The 20,344-nt window shown below is 40.2% G+C and overlaps 2 protein-coding genes across 2 annotated transcripts; one reads left to right on the forward strand and one right to left on the reverse strand.

Annotated features, from left to right (window-relative positions):
• The first annotated feature begins 1,863 nt into the window (after positions 1-1,863).
• On the forward strand, positions 1,864-3,434 carry LOC117148587 (UDP-glucuronosyltransferase). The gene is made up of 2 exons (XM_033316064.1): positions 1,864-2,519; positions 2,571-3,434. The coding sequence occupies exons 1-2, from the start codon at positions 1,864-1,866 to the stop codon at positions 3,421-3,423; spliced, it is 1,509 nt and encodes a 502-aa protein (XP_033171955.1). The 3' UTR covers positions 3,424-3,434.
• LOC117148595 lies at positions 3,419-18,504 on the reverse strand. Its single transcript, XM_033316076.1, has 5 exons — positions 18,356-18,504; positions 17,075-17,620; positions 8,179-8,281; positions 4,304-4,829; positions 3,419-4,194 (listed from the first exon to the last, which is right to left on the reverse strand). The coding sequence occupies exons 2-5, from the start codon at positions 17,510-17,512 to the stop codon at positions 4,044-4,046; spliced, it is 1,218 nt and encodes a 405-aa protein (XP_033171967.1). The 5' UTR covers positions 17,513-17,620; positions 18,356-18,504; the 3' UTR covers positions 3,419-4,043.
• Positions 18,505-20,344: the final 1,840 nt, after the last annotated feature.

The following is a 20,344-nucleotide window of genomic DNA, read 5'->3' on the forward strand; positions in this document are numbered from 1 at the left end:
TCTGATATGCCCGTACGGGGTTTACTCCATAACTTGGCCAAAAAAGGTGTCACAGCTAAAATAAAGACTGCTTTGTGCTTCTAATAAACATAATTAACTATCCCTATCACTATTTTTATGATTTTCCAAAAACAAAATTTTTCCAGGTTTCAACACATATGGATAGGGAATTTAGTTACGAATACAACGAGATATGACATTCCAGTTTTCGACAACTATTCTTATTGCTATTGAAAAAAAATCGTTAGTTTTGTAACGAAAATGGAATAAAAATAAATTTTGCCAAAAATGGTATATTTGCAATCGGGGTTTTCTTCATAACTTGGCCAAAAAAGGTGTCACAGCTAAAATAAAGAGCTTTGTACTGCTAATGAACATATCTAACTACCCCTATCACTATTTTTATGATTTTCCAAAAACAAAATTTTAACAAATTTTCGCATTTTCGATAAGGGGTACCATCATTAAAATTTGCAAAAAATTGAAATCTCTTGGATCTTCCAGGTTTCAACACATATGGATAGGAAATTTAGTTACGAATTCAACGAGGTATGACATTCCAGTTTTGGACAACTATTCTTATTGCTATTGCAAAAAAATCGTTATTTTTTTAACGAAAATGGTACAAAAAGAAATTTTGTCAAAAATGGTATATTTGCAATCGGGGTATTCTTCATAACTTGGCCAAAAAAGGTGTCACAGCTAAAATAAAGACTGCTTTGTACTGCTAATGAACATATCTAACTAGCCCTATCACTATTTTTATTATTTTTAGAAAACGAAATTTTAACAAATTTTCGCATTTTTTATAAGGGTACCATCATTAAAATTAGCGAAAAATTGAAACCTCTTGGATCTTCCTGGTTTCAACACATATGGATAGGAATTTAGTTACGAATACAACGAGGTATGACATTCCAGTTTTGGACAACTATTCATATTGCTATTGCAAAAAAATCGTTATTTTTTTAACGAAAATGGAACAAAAAAAAATTTTGTTAAAAGTCGTATATTTCCAATCGGGGTTTTCTTCATAACTTGGCCAAAAAAGGTGTCACAGCTAAAATAAAGACTGCTTTGTACTGCTAATGAACATATCTAACTATCCCTATCACTATTTTTATGATTTTCCAAAAAAAAATTTTTAACAAATTTTCGCATTTTCGATAAGGGGTACCATCATTAAAATTTGCAAAAAATTGAAATCTCTTGGATCTTCCAGGTTTCAAAACATATGGATAGGGAATTTAGTTACGAATACAACGAGGTATGACATTCCAGTTTTCGACAACTATTCTTATTGCTATTGAAAAAAAATCGTTAGTTTTGTAACGAAAATGGAACAAAAATAAATTTTGCCAAAAATGGTATAATTGCAACCGGGGTTTTCTTCATAACTTGGCCAAAAAAGGTGTCACAGCTAATAAACATATCTAACTACCACTATCACTATTTGGATGATTTTCAAAAAACGAAAAACGAACAAATGTTTATAATTTTCGATCAAAATTTTCAAAAAATGTAAGTGTAAAAATGTGCGACACATTTGATATATGTAAGAATGAACTAGGTGAAACATAAAGGCGAACGGCTTGAAATGACTTGACTTAGGCACTTAAATAAATATGTAAAACATAAATAAAATATTATCAAATAAAGGTGTTCCTTACTTTTGATAACTGTGCTCTTTGATTTTGTTAAATTTGTTAATGACTCCGATGGGTCAGCGCCGTGACGCCACAGTTTTCGACTTGATGTCGTTGGGTAACCAAATCGGTTGTTATCATTTTGATTGATTTATGGTGTGTCCGTAAGACTCTGCTAATTAGCTGTTAATGTAAATTTGAGTCGGGCGCCTCAGTCATGAAGCGTTCGCCGATCAGTTGGTCACTTCTGTGGATGGGCTACACAGGCATTTTCCTGCTGGCCGATAGCCCCGCCCCTGTGGAATCCCATCACATTTTGGGTCTCTTTGTCAATGTGCACCGGTCGCAGTTAATGGTCCATTTGGCGGTATGTCGCGCTCTATTGCAGAGGGGTCACCACTTAACCCTGGTCACCACATTGCCGCTGGAGGAGCAGGAGATTCGGGGAAATGTGTCACACATTTACATTCCCTGGCAGCAGCCAAAAGAGGAAGTATCCTCCTCGCACCTTATTCTGCGCCTTGAACGGATGTTTAGGCGTTTGGAGCATTCTGGAGATCTGCTTGATCTGCCGGAGTGGAAGATGTTTCTCAGAAATCAACCCAATACTCCCTATGATCTCCTCCTATTGGGCTATCATTTCAACGATCATCTGCTGGGAGTGGCTGCGCATTTCAACTGTCCAGTGGCCATAGTTTCCACCCAACAGCCAACTGGATTTGTCAACAGCCTTATGAGTAATCCCGAGGAGCGTTGGTATGTCCCACAGCCGTATGATGGCCAACAGCGAAGTGGAATCTCGGCCTGGATCTTTGGAATGTGGGAGAAGTTCATGGAGGTTTTGGCGAGGAGAGTGCTGGCAAGGATCTACCGGTATGTATCTACACACAATTGTTTAGCGATCAATTGAGAATTTCTTTTTAGTCTGCACTTTCCCGAACCGCGATATCCCAGTTTTGAAACCATGCGCCGGTCGGTGGTTCTGGCTTTAAGTAATCATCACATGATCAGCGAGGGTCCCATAGCTCCACTTATTCCCAGTATGGTGGATATAGGAGGTATAGTCCTAGAGCAACAGCTGGATACGAATCCTCTGGAAATATCAGCTGGCAATCGGTCTCTCATCATCTTCAGTTTGGGCACTCGCTTCACTTGGCGGAAATCCACTGAAGAACTGGTGCGGACTTTCACAAAGGCTTTTGCTCGGTTTCCGGACTATGACGTTTACTGGACCTACGATGGTCCAAATGGTAGTGCCATCAGCTTGGATTATCCCCACCTGAAAGTCGCCAAGTGGTGGCCCCAATCGCAGATGTTGCAAAGTGGCAAGGTTCGATTGTTCATCACTCATGGAGGCAAAGGAAGTGTCTCAGAAGCTCTTTTTTACGGAGTGCCCATGCTGGGACTACCTTTAATTGGCGATCAACGAGCTAATCTTCAGAGAATGCAGTCCAAGAACTGGGGATTGACCTTATCCACCAACAATCTGACGGATTGGACACTAGCGAAGGCCATTACTAGAATGCTTAGCGATTCGAGTTATGGTGAAACTATATTGAAGGCTTCTCAATTGTATCGCGATCGTCCAGTGAGTCCCAGCGACTTGGTGACTTATTGGATCGAGTACATCGTTCGGCATAAAGGAGCTAAAAACTTGTACAATCCCGCCAGGCAACTTAATATAATCGAATATCACTCCATCGATGTTTATTTCATAGTTTATGGACTCTTAATCCTAACGATTGCCATACTCAGAAAAGTGAATCGCTTGCTGTGACTAGACGTATTTTTTATTGGATACAAAAATATATTAAATAAGTAGCTAGGAGGTCAACTTAATCGACAATAACTTAAGTACACTCGAATGTTGTTTGTCAATACTTCTGATTGGAACTTGGGAATCTATTTAATTTATTTTTAAAGAGGACCGAAAATGGCAGTTACTTAAGACATTTTCTATGAAAGCGCTACAGTGATTTTGAGTTCGACAGATTCTTATGATTTTAATAAATAAAACACTGTAGACTTTTTCAAAAAAATGTCCGAAAGTACTAATACTTTCAGTTCCCAATGTCTGATTTTATCTAGTTTCACTGGCATCTTAAACTCAGCTTAATTAAGAGTACATTTTAAGTTTATTTTCTGTAAAGTAATCACTTGGTCCAAATATGAATTTGAATCGGTCTTTAATATTATAATATTATAACTCATAATACTAACAACCAAACATAGTATGCCTTTAGTTTGCCCGCTTATCCGAACGATCAGTTCGGATTTCTGGATTTCTTTGTTCTATGGCCATTGCGTATCTTTAAACGCAGTTTTTCTTCAATGCCATGAACTTTATAAAATGTAGATATAAGTTCAGGCTTTTCATTCTTTCAATGGGAATTTGGTTTAGCTTTTGCCATTCTGACGCCTCGACTGCAAATGCTGTTGCAGATTGGGATTCCGATTTGGAAGACCCGGACGCGGACATCGACCGTTCTTCACATCATATGCCCCGTAGTTGCAAAACGGCGGACTGACTTCTCCACTTTGAATGCGGCTGAAACGATCAAAATGAGTGTTTTAACAAAAGTAAATTGCACTTAGAGCATTACGTAAAGATAATACTGGCAACAAATGGTTTAGAAGTGCTTATAACTTGAACTCACCGTCGCTCCATCACCGAGAATCCCTCATCGCCGTTTTTCAGCCTCTTGCACGTGTCGTCGCTGAGGTGGCAGTCGCATCGGCAGCGCTGCTCCCTCCGCTCCCACAGACGCAGCTCCAGGTGCTCCTCATTCTCCCACTGCGCACGCGATCCCGCCCAGCTAAAGTCCTTGAAGTGCTTGGGGCACAGGCAAATGGGACTTCGTTTCCGGCGCGTTTCCACCTTCACACATCCGCATTCCGTGTGGTTCTCCATTGAGATAACGATGGGCTCGTTGGAACGGCCATCCACCTTGTCGAACACCCGATCCACCGTTTCGTTCCTCTTCATCTGGCAGGTCCAACCGGCATTGCAGCATCCGACCTTGTCGCTGCATCTGTGCAGAATCGTGGCACGGGGCGAGTAGAACGTGTTCGTTTCTCTCGTGATGTGGACCACCTCCGGCCTTGGAACCCGGCAGGTACCCTCCTTTGCCATCAGCAGTCGGTGCGCCTCGACCTTTTTTTTGAGCTCCCTGGTACGATTATCTGAAAATATATACATATAAAGCTTATAAAGCTTATTCAAACTTCAAAACCTCTGATAAGAAAGTCTGCATACATATACTTTTTGCAACAAAATATCTATCTATATATAAATATAGAAATTTATAATTAGAAATAGTAAAAGAATTAAATATCATTGAACTACTGCAGTTAGTTTACATACGGAAGTTAAATGTAAGTGCTATGTTTAATGCTTAATTACCCAATATGCATATATTGCATATATTGCATTTTTCCAATAGCATTCCATTCGGCTGCTATAACTCAGCTTTGAAACATTTTTTATGATCACTGCAAACATGCAAGTCACAGCTAAAGGCACTAAAATGCATCCTGCTGCTTTGAATATAATCCCCTGAAATGTTTAATTTTTATATGCAACCTATTGACATAAACACACATATATATATGCATATGTGTGTCATTGGAATAACCAGTCGACGGGTTTGTTACTTAATAGCCCACTAAAAAATCGGTGAGTTCAGTAAACTGCCAGAAATTCTCTTGTCGTGCGTTTTCAATGCCTTTCGCGCGCGATTCGCGTGCGATTCGGTAGCGTTTTCGATCGCCCACTGGCTTTTTGCGATGCCAGATGCTTAAGATCATTAGCGAGATGCAATTTCTTTTATTGATCGGCTGCTGGAGATTGCCCCTTTAAGGCCATTTTGGCTGGCTTAAGTTTACCGTTGCAGGCCAGCCTTATTTATCGTCTTTTGTCGCGACCATAAAAAAATAAAAAGAAAAACATCCAGAAGCGATCTTTGCATGCGGAATTAACTTTTTCTCGTCCGTCTGGCGGTCATAAAGTGCCAGGCAGCAGGCGGATTGGCGGCCATCGGAGGGAGCAGTCTGCTCAAAGACCACCCAATGTTCAGTTAGCCGAGCTAATCCCCGATCCTAGTCCCAGTCCCCATTCATTCACCTAGTGGGAGAACAACTTTGCTGGCGAATCTCCTAGGGAGAATCAACGGTTGGCTCCACATGTAATTTTCATAAATGCTCCATGATTGAATCATCAACATAACGAGCGCGCTGGCAGGGAATGGGTGTGTATTATTGTTGCACTGTCACAAAATACTAGGTCCCATCTATACAGAGTAAGATTTGTTCCAAGTATAATAATAATCGAATAATGCTACTTTGGGGCTGCTTATGCGGGATTTTGGGAACTATGATGGAATTCCATGTACATATAGCTTCAAATCAAATTTTGGCTCAGTGCATTTGTGTGTAGTCCCAGGTTGCAGTGGCGACCGGAAGGACGAAGTAGGAGGTGTTGGCCAGCCTCAGAGTTTGCTCCAGCTGCTTCAGCCACAACAGCCACATGAATAATTCAAGGGGCTCTGGCTCAACAAGCCAGGAGTACTGAAAACACAGGGCTTTCAGTGGCGCGGTGGCCTGGAAAATGGGGGGTGTGTGGTCCACAAGGGGGGCAATGTTGCAATGTTCTTGAAAGTCTGCTTTGCTGTCTTTGAACTTGATGGCACTGCCCATGAAAATGTGGGCCAATCTCAGGACAACAACCAAAGGCGATGAGGATTGGGGGAAGATCCCCAAAATACCACAGTTCACAAAGTTGTGCTAGGCCAATGAAGCAATCAAAATTGCTGCAGAATGTTATACACCATATTACCAAAGGAAATCACAAGAGAAATTCCTATCATTTAATTATATTAAGTTTATTAAATTAGCACAAACATGTAGAAGCGTTTAATGAGCTTTAGAATCGAGTATTGCAGGGAATGTATAAAACCGTATATAGGTAAATGATTTTAAGAATTGCTTTTAAAGCGTTGTCGATATCCAACGTTAATATTTGTTTAATCAATGTTATTCCTTGTAAATGCAATCCGCGGAGTTAGTGTGAGTTTCCCATATGGAAGCATACTTGAGTAAATATTTGTAGGTGCAACTCAATTGAAACGAAAAATCAACATGCTGCACATATCGCATGTGATAAGAAAATTGCATCATTAGGCATTTACAGTGACATCCACAGGCATTATTTCCATTGACAATTTCCCAGGCCGAGTGACACACTTTCCGCGACTTTTGCGCCGACTCTGTCCACACGCTCCTAACGGTTTTCCCAACAACACTTTTCGCGCCCATTAAGCGACAACAATTTTCCACTCAAATGCAAAAGGCGGTGAAAATGCGGAAAGGGGGTGGAGATACAAAAATATTGAGGCAGGCCGAGCTCACATTTCATTGTCAGGGGTCTGGGTTAGCTTGTGGTTGTCTCGTAATTGCCAATACACTGGGAAAAAACTAGCAAAGAATTGGAACTAATCTAAATAATTATTGCTTCATTTAGCTGAAAGATTTTCATAAAACTCTTAGAAAAAGGTAGAGTCCTAATAAATGATCAACTAACTTAAAGTAATAAATATTTCTCTGAGTGTCCGTGTGGATTTTGTTAAGCCTTGTGTCTTGTAATGAAGTAATTGGCTAGATCTGTGGAGGTCTCAAATTCCCTCCTCCTTAAAAAATGAAAAACAACAAACTAACAACTTAAATTAATAGATATGGGGTTTTATGTTTGTTTACCAGAAGAAAACTCTCCTTTTAATTGCAACGAAAGTGCAGATGCATCATCACCCAAGTAACTAAAAATGGGAAAAACGCATCTTTTGGGTGATTTTTCAACTCCTTAAGGCGCAGTTTTCACTCACTTTCCTACGGTTAGAAAGCAAAGTGCGTGAGTTAAGCTCGTGCCTGAATTTTCACTCGTCCTTCTGTTGACATTTGCGCCCTTCTTTGCCATCATTCATGTGGAGAGTCACGTGCCAAAGGATAAAACAGTCATTTTCATTTCCATTGTCATAAATAACAGGAAAAACAACTGGGATTGCCTGCAGATCTAGCCACAGTTGCGGAGTGCCAAATAGTTAAGAAGGTTGGCATAAGAAGTTACATGCTACTTTAGAAAATATGCTAAATATTTAATTGGATGGAAATATTTGTAAGGTTAAGCGGCTTAAGAAATTGCAAGTACTATTTAAAGCATGCTCCTATTATTGCGAACACGACTGTTTGCCTAGACTTCCTTTTGCCACATCAAAGGGCATTTCATGGCGTTTTGTTCGCTTGCTTGGCCCTTTCGCCCAGAGAATCGCATAGAGTTCGTTTAGCACATTTGCTTAGCACATTTTTTTATGGCCAGAACGTGATGATCATGGGCGGGCGCCTCGGACATCTATTTGCAGCACAGTTGCCGGCGGGCGAGGAGGGGATTGGTGTTCACTATTAATGGCCCCAATGAACCCCGAACGAGGCAATCTTAAAAAGGGCTAAAGGGTAGCATACTCATACTCATACTCATACTCACTGTTGTATTTGATAGTCCTCAACTTTTCAACGGAGTTCTGTACTGCGATTCGCTCTTTCAACACTGTCAACTCGCCCGGCTGATCCGATAGATAGTCATCGCTCTGTTTTGATGAAAAGAAATAAATGGAATATTTAGAATACTATAATATTGCAAAGAGATAGGTCATAATGTTCGCATAACATGTGCGAACCAACACCTTATTTATGGTTATAGTCGGTTGGTTTTTTATTTATTTTTTTGGCTGCCCTGCGGCCACGTAACTATATTTCCCATTGAGAGAGCGAAATTTTGCTGCTTTCATTATTATTGCACAATGTGCAGTAGCTCCGCTCTTACACATGCATTTTTTCACCCATAAAGTATTAAAACATTTGTGCCATTTTTTCTAGGAGTAAAAACGTGGCGGCAAATACCATAATATGGACCAGCTAATAAATTGGATTGTGTCATGTGACAGGCAGCATACAGAAATGTTTTTCCCATATTTACCCAATCAAGTATCATATGAAACAACATGTGGAGCATTCATTTATTCTGGAGATTTTTTGGACAAATATTTACTTGGGGGAAATATTTTTAAAGACAACTTAAATCGAGAAGCGAAGATTAACAAAAATAAGATACAAATACTTATTAAAAACAACACACTACACTTTTAAAAATATTTTTTTAAATTAATTCAACATAAAGCCGGAATGTTCTGATAAATTTCTCCATACTTTTCCACAAAGGGCGTGTGCAAATTAAATTGCCTTTTGATTTATGCCGGCTACTGGTGCTCACGCAGCAATTTTGATTTATTTAACTGATTTTTAACACAACTCACAGAGAGCCAAGGGAAAAGAGGGGAGGGGGAGAGGGTTGCAAGTGCAGGTGCAAAGTGAAAACTGCGTGCCACACCTGAGAGCACCTGAAAAGCTATCACTTACAGCTCAAAGAGCAACAGCAGCGGATGTGGGGAAAACTTTTACAATTTGCATTGCCACACACTCGCACGTATCGATTTTCAACAAAGGGATGCACTTGCTTTTCCCACGTTTTTCCCAGCCCCAAAAAGGCGTCCCGAATGTCATGAAAACTAACGACATGCATATAAGTGATACATAATGCGACGGGAAAATCGGAAAAGCGGGTGTGGCTGCCTTCTGGGTGTAATAAATGAAGTGTGCATGTAAGAAAAATGACACCGGCAGGAGCAGAAAGGATAAAGCAGCCAGCATACAACTCCATTCGCATTCCCAGCAGAGTCACCAAAGCGTTAAGTGAAATGGCCAGCGAAATGGGTGGAAGGTTCCATGTTCATGGCTGCAAAACTGAGCAGATCGCTTGCTAACCGAAATTGAGGGTTGTGCCGAGTCATGGCAGCTAATGGCTTGGATGCATAAGCTATACTTTTCCGGGGGCTTAATGAATGCCATGCAAGGACCTGCAAGGACATTTGGTCCTGGCAGGATCAGGCTCCCTATTAATCCATATATGTGCCCTGTAATATGAAGTTAATTCTTTGCCTCGACAATTTGATTTAGACTACTCAAAATGGCATGTTTCTAGCTGAGCTTAAATTATTTACTTATTTACTTTTTATTCGATAGGCTTTAATGACGCTCAATTTCAATGAGTGCAATGATCGTTTTGCCCATGCGCATCAAAGTCACTCGAATCGTATCTGGAATCTCTCCATCCCATTTCCTATCCAATCCCATTTCTTTTTTTTTATACAATGTAGCCAATTCCTCAGCTCTCCTTTCTTATAACCAGTTCTACTTAAGCTTCATTACGCATGCTCAACCATGACACGACCATTTCATCCAGGCTGGCAGTTGGCGACTCCCCCGACCTATTCTGGAAACTCCTCAGTCGCCTCAGTTCCCCTCGAATTACCATCAATCTGGAGTGCCAATCCCAGGAGCAGGAACCGGAGCTGCACTACACGGTGAGAAAAACATTTCAAATATAAGAACATTTATTACATTACATGTTTATTCAAATATTCAATGAGACTATAGTTTCATTACAAGCTAGATCGCCTCAAGAATCACCTAACTATGCATCGAAAATGGAATAGTAGTTAGTCCCTTTTTCTCTCAGTGTAAAAACCAAGTTGAGGCAGGGACACACGACTGAACAAAAAAAGCTATTAAGTGTCTGCTTGGTTGACAGTATTCGAAAACAGTGGTTTTTTTTTTCGTTAGGCTCGCTTCGGCTTCTATAGAAAATAATAATAATAAAAAAAAAGTAAAGAGACCAAACTTCATTTGCATTTGCCCCTTGTTCTGTTTTGAGCGTTTGAAGGATGCTTTGGCCGGAGGAGCAGTTTCTTTATTATTTTTCACTCTTGTTTTTTTCCGCACCTTTTTTGTTTAGCCTCAATTGGGATTCCTGGCGTGGGTGTGACTTGTGTTTGGTATTTTACGAGCCAGAAGGTAACAACAACGGCAGCGACAACAATAATAAAGAGCCTGTCGTGGGTTTATTTGCAATCAAAAGAGTTATGAGCCAAATGCAAATAGCGCACCCAGTACCCTGTTTTATGATCCCCCGTCCCTTACACTCTAAAATAAAATCTACAATTGAAAACGAAAATAAAAAAATATTTTTAAATTCAAGATGGTTTGTATCATATTAATAAAATTAGCTTGTAAAATATATGGAAAAAGCATTTACTTTAAATCACTATTAAAACTATTTATACTAGTGTATTTCCTTTGCAGTTCCAGAAATAAGCCTCTGACAGCGAACTCCAGGGCTTAAAGGTGTTGTCCCTGGTCAAGATTAAATACCCCTTACCCCGCCCACTGTGCGGATTGTAAAATGCGTGAATGAGCTAAAGATGAAAAAGAAACAGGACAATCATCATCCACAGTGGCAGTGGCGGCACAAAAAGTCTGGCCAACAAATTCGCCAACAACTGTGCAAATAAACAACAACAAACCAGTGGCGGTGGGTGTGGGGTAGGGGGTGCATAATGGGCCAAAAAGGGCAGGACGGTTGGGCCGGAGTGCATCGTATAGCTATAGTACAATCCAATATTTGTTCTCGCCAAAGAGAGTACAACAAACAGGGCCAACTAAATGTGCATGGCCATACTCCACTCGTTATCTTTCGGTTCAACGATTCCCCATTGAAACGCACAACTATAAATGGGCAAGTATATTCACAATGATTCGCTTTAGCTAAATTAGAATTTTCACCCAGAAGGCTAAAACGAATTTCGCAGTAGAACACCAAGTCAATGAACAATGAATCAATAAATTATATTCAGATATATCTGATTTCAGTTATAACAGACAAACATGATTTTTGGGTGTAAATTAGATGAGATCGCCCCACAGATCTCTTGAATTCATATACTTGCAAAAACATATAGATTTATTTTTCAATGTAGTATTTCCGAGTTCAGTGGCTCGAGTTCATTGAATGATTACACTGCAAATCTTTCATTGAAAAGCATGAATACAATTCATTCATGTGACTACTCATAAAATGAAAGGAGAAAGAGCGGAATGTCCCATTTATTTTTCCTTTGAATTGCTATATTATCATCTCTAGGGCATCCGCAGTTCGTGGGCAGTCAGTTTTCGAGGCCTTTCAGTTTGTGTTTTACTAATTTGTGTTGAATGCGATGCCGCGAAATGCAAATGTAGCAATTGCAATTTGACTAAAAGCTAAGCAGGGAAAATGGAAAAATGTATGAAAAAGCGCAGCGAGCAGTGTTTGTGCAAATGTCCGCCTCGAAATTCTAGTTTTTCTCTTTAGGAATACAAACATGGCCCAGACACGCACAGCCACATATGTAAAGGGGAAATTGCTGATGGACCACATGGCGTATGCTTAATATGACATGGGTGCTTCTCTTACTTATTGTACTGCGCTTGCTTTAGTTTTTTTTCATTTTTTTTCACAAAAGTGCCAATTAGGCGGGCACTCACCGCTCTGCTTCAAAATTCAACCATTAACTTGAGTAATTAAAATCGGCCACACTTTGCGTATTTACTCGTCGTTTTTTCTTTTTTGCATCTTAATTGAAACTACTCGCATTAAAAGCGCATACAATTTTATATTTCTTAGCGCGCCAAGTATTTAAGAGAAGCGAAAACGAAATGCGCAAAGGACTGGCTGTATAAAATGCTTTTTAATTTTTAACGAGCGAGCGTAGCCGCGAAATCTGCCGCGACTGCTAGGCTCGTTTATTATGACAATTTTATATTTGTTTGCTTTCGGCCGACTGCGAAAACGAAAGCAGGCAAAAGGAAAGCATCAAGGCTGAAAGTAGAAATCAGAAAGCAAGACGCCGCCTTTGGGACCATAAATGGCCATAATATCCATCCAATGTCAATGACAGCGAGGTGATGTTTTGGCCACAGAACAGGCCTAACGAAGCGGTTTGAACGGCTTTCAGGGCTGCGCGCCTAAATCTAAAGAAATCAGGATCAGGAAACTTGTATTTGTAATTATTCTTTATGATTTGTGCTTAAACTAATAAGATACTTCAATTGCAAAACCAATAAAACCGATGGAAAGGAATTCTATAAAGATTACTCATACAAAATAAACTATTTCAATAAGTCCTTTTACATCCCTAGTCACTTGCTGCGTTAGCGAGTCAAGAAGGCGCCTACCAATTAAATCGCCCGTTCACAACACAAACTCGCTGCAACATGTTGCAGTTGCACGGCAAATGCCGGAAATGTGAACTGATGCATCATCATCATCGTCGTCGTCGTCGTCGTCATCGTCAGGGGAATCGATCGAGAAACTGATTGCCGGTCGAGACGTCGAATCGCAGAACATGTCTGGGAAAAGTTGAGGGGATTGGACTTTGAGAGGGGCTGCGAGTGTCGGGGCTGTCTGCCTCTTCTAATTGCAACGCCCACACGCACCGATAGATTGCCGCTAGATTGCCCAAGAGATTGAAACGTAGCTGCCACACCAATACAGCAATCCAGCAATCCGTCGATCCGCCGATCTCCCGACTTGTCTGGCCTGCTCTAGATTGACTTTTCAATCTGCAATTTGTTTGAATTTATCAAAGGCGATACACTGACTGACGAAAAGGAAATATTGACTTTGTTGCGAGACTCGTGTGCAAACAAAAGATGGACAACACGGAAATCGGCGATTTATCAGTGTAGAGTAGATGGGTACTACTATGTCCGCTGAACTTATAACAAATAATGGAGTTATTCGATATATATATAGAATAAGAATTTCAAAATACATAATCCAAAAATGTGATTTATAAAGAAATTCTTTACAATGTCTTTCATCTTTCCCTGGATCATGTACTTTCCCGGAAAATATGGCGAACGAAGGGAGAAATCGCCATTAAATTTAGAACAAAGAAATTTATATGATTTATGTTCGCGGGGAGTGTATTAAGGCCTCGTCTTGGCCATGATTTATATTCGCTGGTGGGTCTTAATTGCGTGACTCTTGGCGCATGCCCCGTTTAATGGCCAACAAGTCGCCGGCGATCAATCAGCCAGCCGTACAGTCGCGTCCACTTAATTATGGCCGGCCGCCGAAATGCGTGAACTCTTTGCACATAATTTATTGGTCTGGCGACGAGTTTCCCTACACCTTTTCTCAAGCTGTTTTCTTTTCTTTTTGGCGACTAGTTTTCCCCGTTCATTAGGCGGGCGTTGTGTCGCAGACTAGAAATTAATTACATAAAACTTTATACATTTGTCATAAATATGCAGAGAGCTTCCGCGTGAAATACTTGATCTCTTGCGGACCATAAATCACGTTCAGATCACTGACATACGAGTACTTTATAGACCGCCCGAAAGCTGTTTGCTATTATATCATAAGCCGATTTGCCCGTCATTAGTTTCCTTTTCTTTTTTTCAACTCTTTGAAAATATTGCTAATAAATCAGAAATCTCGCCGACATTTACATTATCCCCAAAATTCGTATTGGTGCGTGGCAACTGATTTCATCGTTCAACTCTGTGTGGCAATAGACGGAGTCCACACAGATTTGCTGGGGATAGAAATTTTATAGAATTTTATAGGGCGCAGAGAACGTTGTGGTTTATTTCTTGATGCGCCGTCGAAGTGAGAGTGAAATGATTTTATGTTCGAAGTACCCTGCGAATATACTGAAAAATCTCAGAATTGATTATAATTGATTAATTTATTAATTGCGTTCAAATGTCAACCAAAAGAACTAATTGCTATAATTGATAGCTGTTGATTATTTGTAAATTAGTTGAGTATTATAACTCTTATCACAGTAAGTTCAAGAGCAAATAGTTTTAGTGCTATCTTGTCTGCTTTCCATTCTCAGGCATTCTTTGCCAGCTATTTATTTGCCGCAGATAACCTCCTTTTATTCTAAGCCCGTGTTGATAAAGGCATTTTCTAGTCATTCAACTATGGCGATTGTACGATTGTGAGCCGTGTGCCAGCGACCAGATCAAGTTATATTAATCGCACATTTGCCTATAAATACGAGTGCAGATTTACATTTTATTGACCTTGTTCCAGCAGCAGCAACTAAGTTCTTGATGACTAATCGATTCGCATTCAAGCTGTTTGCAATGCTAGAATTGTGGCTGACCCATTTGCGTGGCTTATATTAACATTTTCATACGAGCAGGGTTATTTTTACCAGGTGCCAAAAGAATATTTTGGCCAACATAGAGGGCCCGTTCGCAGTTCTTAATCTCAGTGCAGTTATGCACACGGAATGCGTGTTGGCAAACAAACAGGCAAAGGTAAACACACAGGGAGAACTCAAATGGCATGTGGGGAGTTCGAGCTCAGAGGCAAGTGCAGCGATTTCCCAGGTCGAAAAGGCGGACGGAAAGTGGGTGTGGTCGGGGGAGTACCAAGTACAAAGTTCCAACGAGCAGATATTAAATTCCTCTTTTCAGAGGTCAAAGGATGCGGTCGGAAATGGGTGCAGGGATATCAGGGATATCAAGGTACAATCATGACCACAGTCCATAAGCTATTTATGCCGCCTGAGTGCATATGCCACAAGCTTCCCCCCACCCAACCAACCTCACGCACCGATTGCCCATTTTCCCCATATCTCCTTATCGCACCTTTGTATAAGATTGGATCACTCATACACACACCCAGAAAAATGGTGACATCATTTATTCTCATGACAAGAAACCTTCTTTGCCATCTGAGAAAGGTTCGATCTCGATCTGAGTATACTGATTCGATCTTGGCAAGATTTGGAGTTCAACAATTTTCAAATCGAAATCGTCGAGAATGGCTTTTTCTATGAGTGTAGTTGCATTCAAATGTGCAAGCGATAAGAGTGAAAATCCAACACAGACTCTGCGACGAGGAATAAAAGCGACGGCCTTGGGCTGATAAGCGATTAATCGCAGAATCTAAAAATGATTGTCGCCAGCTTTGGGGAAATCCAACGCTATATTTTTAAACCTTTCGCAATATTGTCGATTGTCGATTCTCGCGAATTTCACGCAAATAAAAATTAAAAAGAAAACTATTTTTCGAATGCCAATGATATAATAAACCAAGCATTGTAAGATATCTAAATTATATAAAGTTCATTGGAAATTCTCATTTCTCGAACATTAATCAGCCCCTGTATCAATTCCAAGATTTATTAAAAGCATTGTTTTTGGGACCAACAAGTATGCGATTTATCATAATTTCGACAAATATCAATCGAGTTTTTGGCGAAACCCTTCTTCTACAAAATCGATTGACGCCTTTTTCTCAGAAATCTGTATTAATTGGTCATAAACTCATATGAGTATTGAATGACTCTTACTGCTGATGTTCGATCTCAATTACGAGTAATCAATGTAAATCAGTGAAATTGTTTCTAAACAGAGTAAATCCCATATATTTAGACACGATTGATTCCCCCAAAGGGCGGCAGCCGTTGCAAGTTGTCAAGTCAATTAGGCCAATTAACGAGGGACCACCATAACGGAAAGTCATGTCTTTGGCATCCCAAGACCCTTTGCAACCCGTTTCATTGTCATCAACCAGCTGTCGACCATGGAGCCGAAAAAAAAAAAACATGCAATAAAAAATGAAACAGCAGAGCGACAGGTTCTTCTGCAGATCGCCCCTTTGTCGATTTTAAACGGATCGGCACAATTACAGGCCGGAAAGTGAAACCGAAAGCGATTGTTGGGCAGAGATCTCTCTTCTGGATCGGGATCTGTATCTGGATGTGGGCATAATGCTGGCTACCGTTTGCACACCGCCAAATTGGCTTCTTAACCAAATTGGTGGCTCCTACCTGCCGCAACACGTTTCATAATTGCCGCCGTTGTGTAACTCCTCTCGCCGAACTGGCGAACTGGCGATCCACATGGGTGGGCTCTGCGATCCTCGATCCGCAATGGGTGAGTGGAGCGCTGGGAGATCGCAGATTGGAACGGAGCGATTGCCAGTCCCAGGGTTAGTCACCCGTCGCTGTGGGGTTCAAGGTGAGCCATCTCGTTGCGTTCCGACTCTGATACCCATTCCGATTCTAATGCGCATCAAGCAGTTGCAGCTACTGCAGATACTTGACAAACTCATCGAGAGTCGAGTCGACCAAAGAAATCAGAAAAAAAAACGGCTGTGACTCATTTCTGGAAATTTCTTCACATATATCAGATATTCTATATTCCTTTTTTCTTTTAGTTTGTAAACCGATGATAAATTTCGAATTACCTTAATTTGTTAGATCCTTCAACAAGAGATACTCGTACATTCTTTTTCTTATCGTTTTTACCTTCATATAAGTTTCTTAACGTATCATTAAAATAAAAAATAAATATTTGACCTTCTCGATACTGACATGATGAGAAAATAGGATGGGGTGAGTAAGCAGGACTTAACTTTTATGGTTCACCCGAAGTGTTTGCCCTCGTGTGGGTCCCCAGATTAGAGATACAGTACTCACCCCATCGACGGCCGCATCGGAGCTAAGATGATTGTCGTCGCCCTGCCCCCAGTGGACGCCACTGAGACTGCGGCCCTGAAGAATTACTTGCTGGGGGGCCTGATCACGTGGCACGCGTCTGCGGATCAACCGGATGAGGTACGACCTGTCCCGCTGGACCGCCCGATCCTCGGAGTACTGCTCGAAGTCAGAGGACTCCTCGTCCTCGTCCGCGGCATGCAACTCGTTTGGTGGGAGGACGTAGCGAGCGAGAGGACGATTGGTTTGTGGATGGGAGGTGGTCATGGTCATGGCCAAGGTCGAATTCCGCACGTCGAAGTAATTGCTGTTTATGTCAGTTGGAAAACTGGAATAAGCGTGTGTCGTCTTCCAAAATGCAATGGCGATGAACGCCAGCACGAGATTGCGTATTACGAGATTCATATTTAAATGTTGCATGAAATAGTTTTGTATTTATTTAGATTTGTTCTAAGTTTTTTTTTTTTAAGTAATTGATTAGCACTCCGATCGCGATAATTCTATATTGGCATCCTCATATTCTGCATTCTGCAAATAAGAATAATAAATAGGCATTTATTAGGCACTTGGCTTCATATTAATTTTATTCACTCTCGTAGAGTTTTTGTGTAAGTTTTAAATAGCTTTACTTTTTTACAACCAACATTTTGTTTTATTCACTTTATTTTCGACTTCTATAGTTGCTCATTTGCATTGTGTTTTTTCTGCTCCGTTAATTGCACTTTGCGAGAACTTTTTTTTTATAATTTTATGCTCCAACTTGCCAGGGAATTTTTCGAGTCTAACAAGTTGCTAAATATTTTTGGCAGCTGAATGTTTGTATTTTGGCACACGCCTTTGCTTTTAACGCGCAGCTGCGTAGAACCGGCGTTTTCTCTGATGCAAAAATATCGAAATACAAAATAAAACAACTTGTTACTCAATCGTTTTTTATTTACACTTCTCTGTGTGGCTGTCCGATTTTCAAAATGTTAGACATTGCCAGAAAGACAATAAACATTTTATAGCCGCTGCTCAAAAACATAAAACAAGCACATCACTTGCTAAAAGGCATTTTATTTGTTTTGTTCAATAATTTTGTACACCCAGTTGTTAATTAAAAGCCGGCTTTTAACTAACTTTAAATTACAACTAACTTCAATTACCGAATTTTACGCGAAGTTGTGAAATGCAATTAAATTTGTGCTTCATTAACTTTGTCAATTCATTTTTTTTCGATGAGCCTATTAATTTTTCATTTAAAAATATTAACAAAGGATTCACCTGTTGCACACTATTTTAGGGATTATTTTATAACTAATTGCACTTATTTTTTCACCAAGTTCTTAATTTTTATAAGGACGCCGTTTGGGTCACAAAGGATTAAGCTTGAGTGCTGAATTTCACGGAGCATGCGACCGATCGCTTCGAGTTCCACCGTACAACTGTTCGGCATGGCCGTTTCACAGCCGCGCGATCCACAAAAAGCTTGCGCTCTGCTCTCTCACAGAGATTGGGAGAGGAGCACTTTTGAGATTGCCATAGTGACGTCATCGCGCCATCTCTGTACATTTACTTATGATCTGCATACTTATCGTTTTTATACCAATTAAAGTAGTTACATACCTCTAGCTCGTGGAGTAAATGATTATATTTATATTTAAGCCCCGTTGAAGGACATGCACAGGCAGCGTTTCCATCTATAAAACTATTGAAGTAGATTGGCAGTTCCGTGTTCGTCAGGATGTCCGGTTGTTCGTCCTTGTTGTCCGTAAGTGTTGGTGTGCGGAAATTTCAATAGTTTCATTTAAATATGTTATGAGCAATTATAGTACCACTAAAATCATTTAGCTGAGTAACTACGGGATATACGGCATATGAATTGTACAATTTACAATTTAAAGACCCGAAATTGTCAGTAATGTTAATTCTGACTTTGCTGATTTATTGGCCGATGAATTGTGAAACAAAAATAGTATCTTACAAGAGGGAACGCTATGGTTGACTACGCGTTACGCAAAAGAAAATCAAACGATTTTTTTTAATAGTATTTTTATTTAATGATGATTTTTTAATGTTAATGGTAACAGAGATCTCAATTCCAATGTGTAATTAACACACTATATACTTTTTCTAGCCATTGCCTATCTAGGTACACAATTTATAAATAGAAGTGATTAGCGGCGAACTTAAATGCCTCATTTGCAGGCAAATTACAAGAATGCTTATTGATAAGACACTTTTAGCTGGGATTTATTTCGTTTTCGTATGTAAATGCACACGCAAATGATGTGATTCAGCTGAGGACTTTGCTCCGCCTGTCAACACGTTGGCCGTTGAGGACTGGAATCCTCGCGGATTCGTCTTATTTATGGCCACTGGCTGGTTCTGCTAATAGCCCATAAATCTTATTAATGATATCTGTCAAGTGAGCGTGGCAATCGAGCAGATTTGCATCCAGGCGCTGGGGTTTCATTCCTCGATTCTAAGTCGGGAATTCTCTGTTGAGACTGGGCGCATTTCTACTCCATTCTCAGTTCTCTGGTGTTGATGATGGACAACAGCTTTCAGCGCTACCGTCAATCAGTCGGGCTGACAAAAAGTTTTTACCCCTTTTTCCGATGAATGCCTTCACTTGAATGCCCTTTCGTTTTGGGTATATCAGTCTGTCTAATTAAGGCAGAACATATGTTGGATTGAAGTGGGAACTTAAGCATTGAAATAAGATGTAAGTTAAGGTACACGGAATGAAGTTCAAAAAATATTCAACAACTAAAAATTATAAGTAAAAGATCAATAAAATGTAGTGAATATATAAATTTATACATTTTAATATTTTATTAAATGGTGTAAATAACTAAGGCCTATATAAAAACTGAAATACCGCATGTTTTGCAAGTTTAAATTTCATTTTGAAATTAGTTGGCAGCTTGGCAGGATTTTGTTAGGGTATTCTGAGATCATCATCATAGGCATGCATTCCTTGTTCACACTTTGTTGTGCAACACTCGAATGCTCCCGCCCTGCCACAAGTGGGCGTGGTTCGTGGGCGTAGCTGACTTCGCACCAGGCCAATAATCTTTAATAGGTCCGAAGAATTTTTTTTTTGTTTTGTAGCTGTCTACTCTCTTTTCACTCAACACCAAGCGTAAATATGCGTCCTCTGCACTCACTTCCCCACTACGCCGCCCCCAAAAGCTTGGCCCTCCCCCCTCAAAAAGTTTTCGCCGCCCCTGCCCGACTTTCGAGTTTTCTTGTAGACACCCACGATCG

This window comes from Drosophila mauritiana, chromosome 2L (assembly GCF_004382145.1).
Source record: "Drosophila mauritiana strain mau12 chromosome 2L, ASM438214v1, whole genome shotgun sequence".
Classification (NCBI taxonomy): Eukaryota; Metazoa; Arthropoda; class Insecta; order Diptera; family Drosophilidae; genus Drosophila; species Drosophila mauritiana.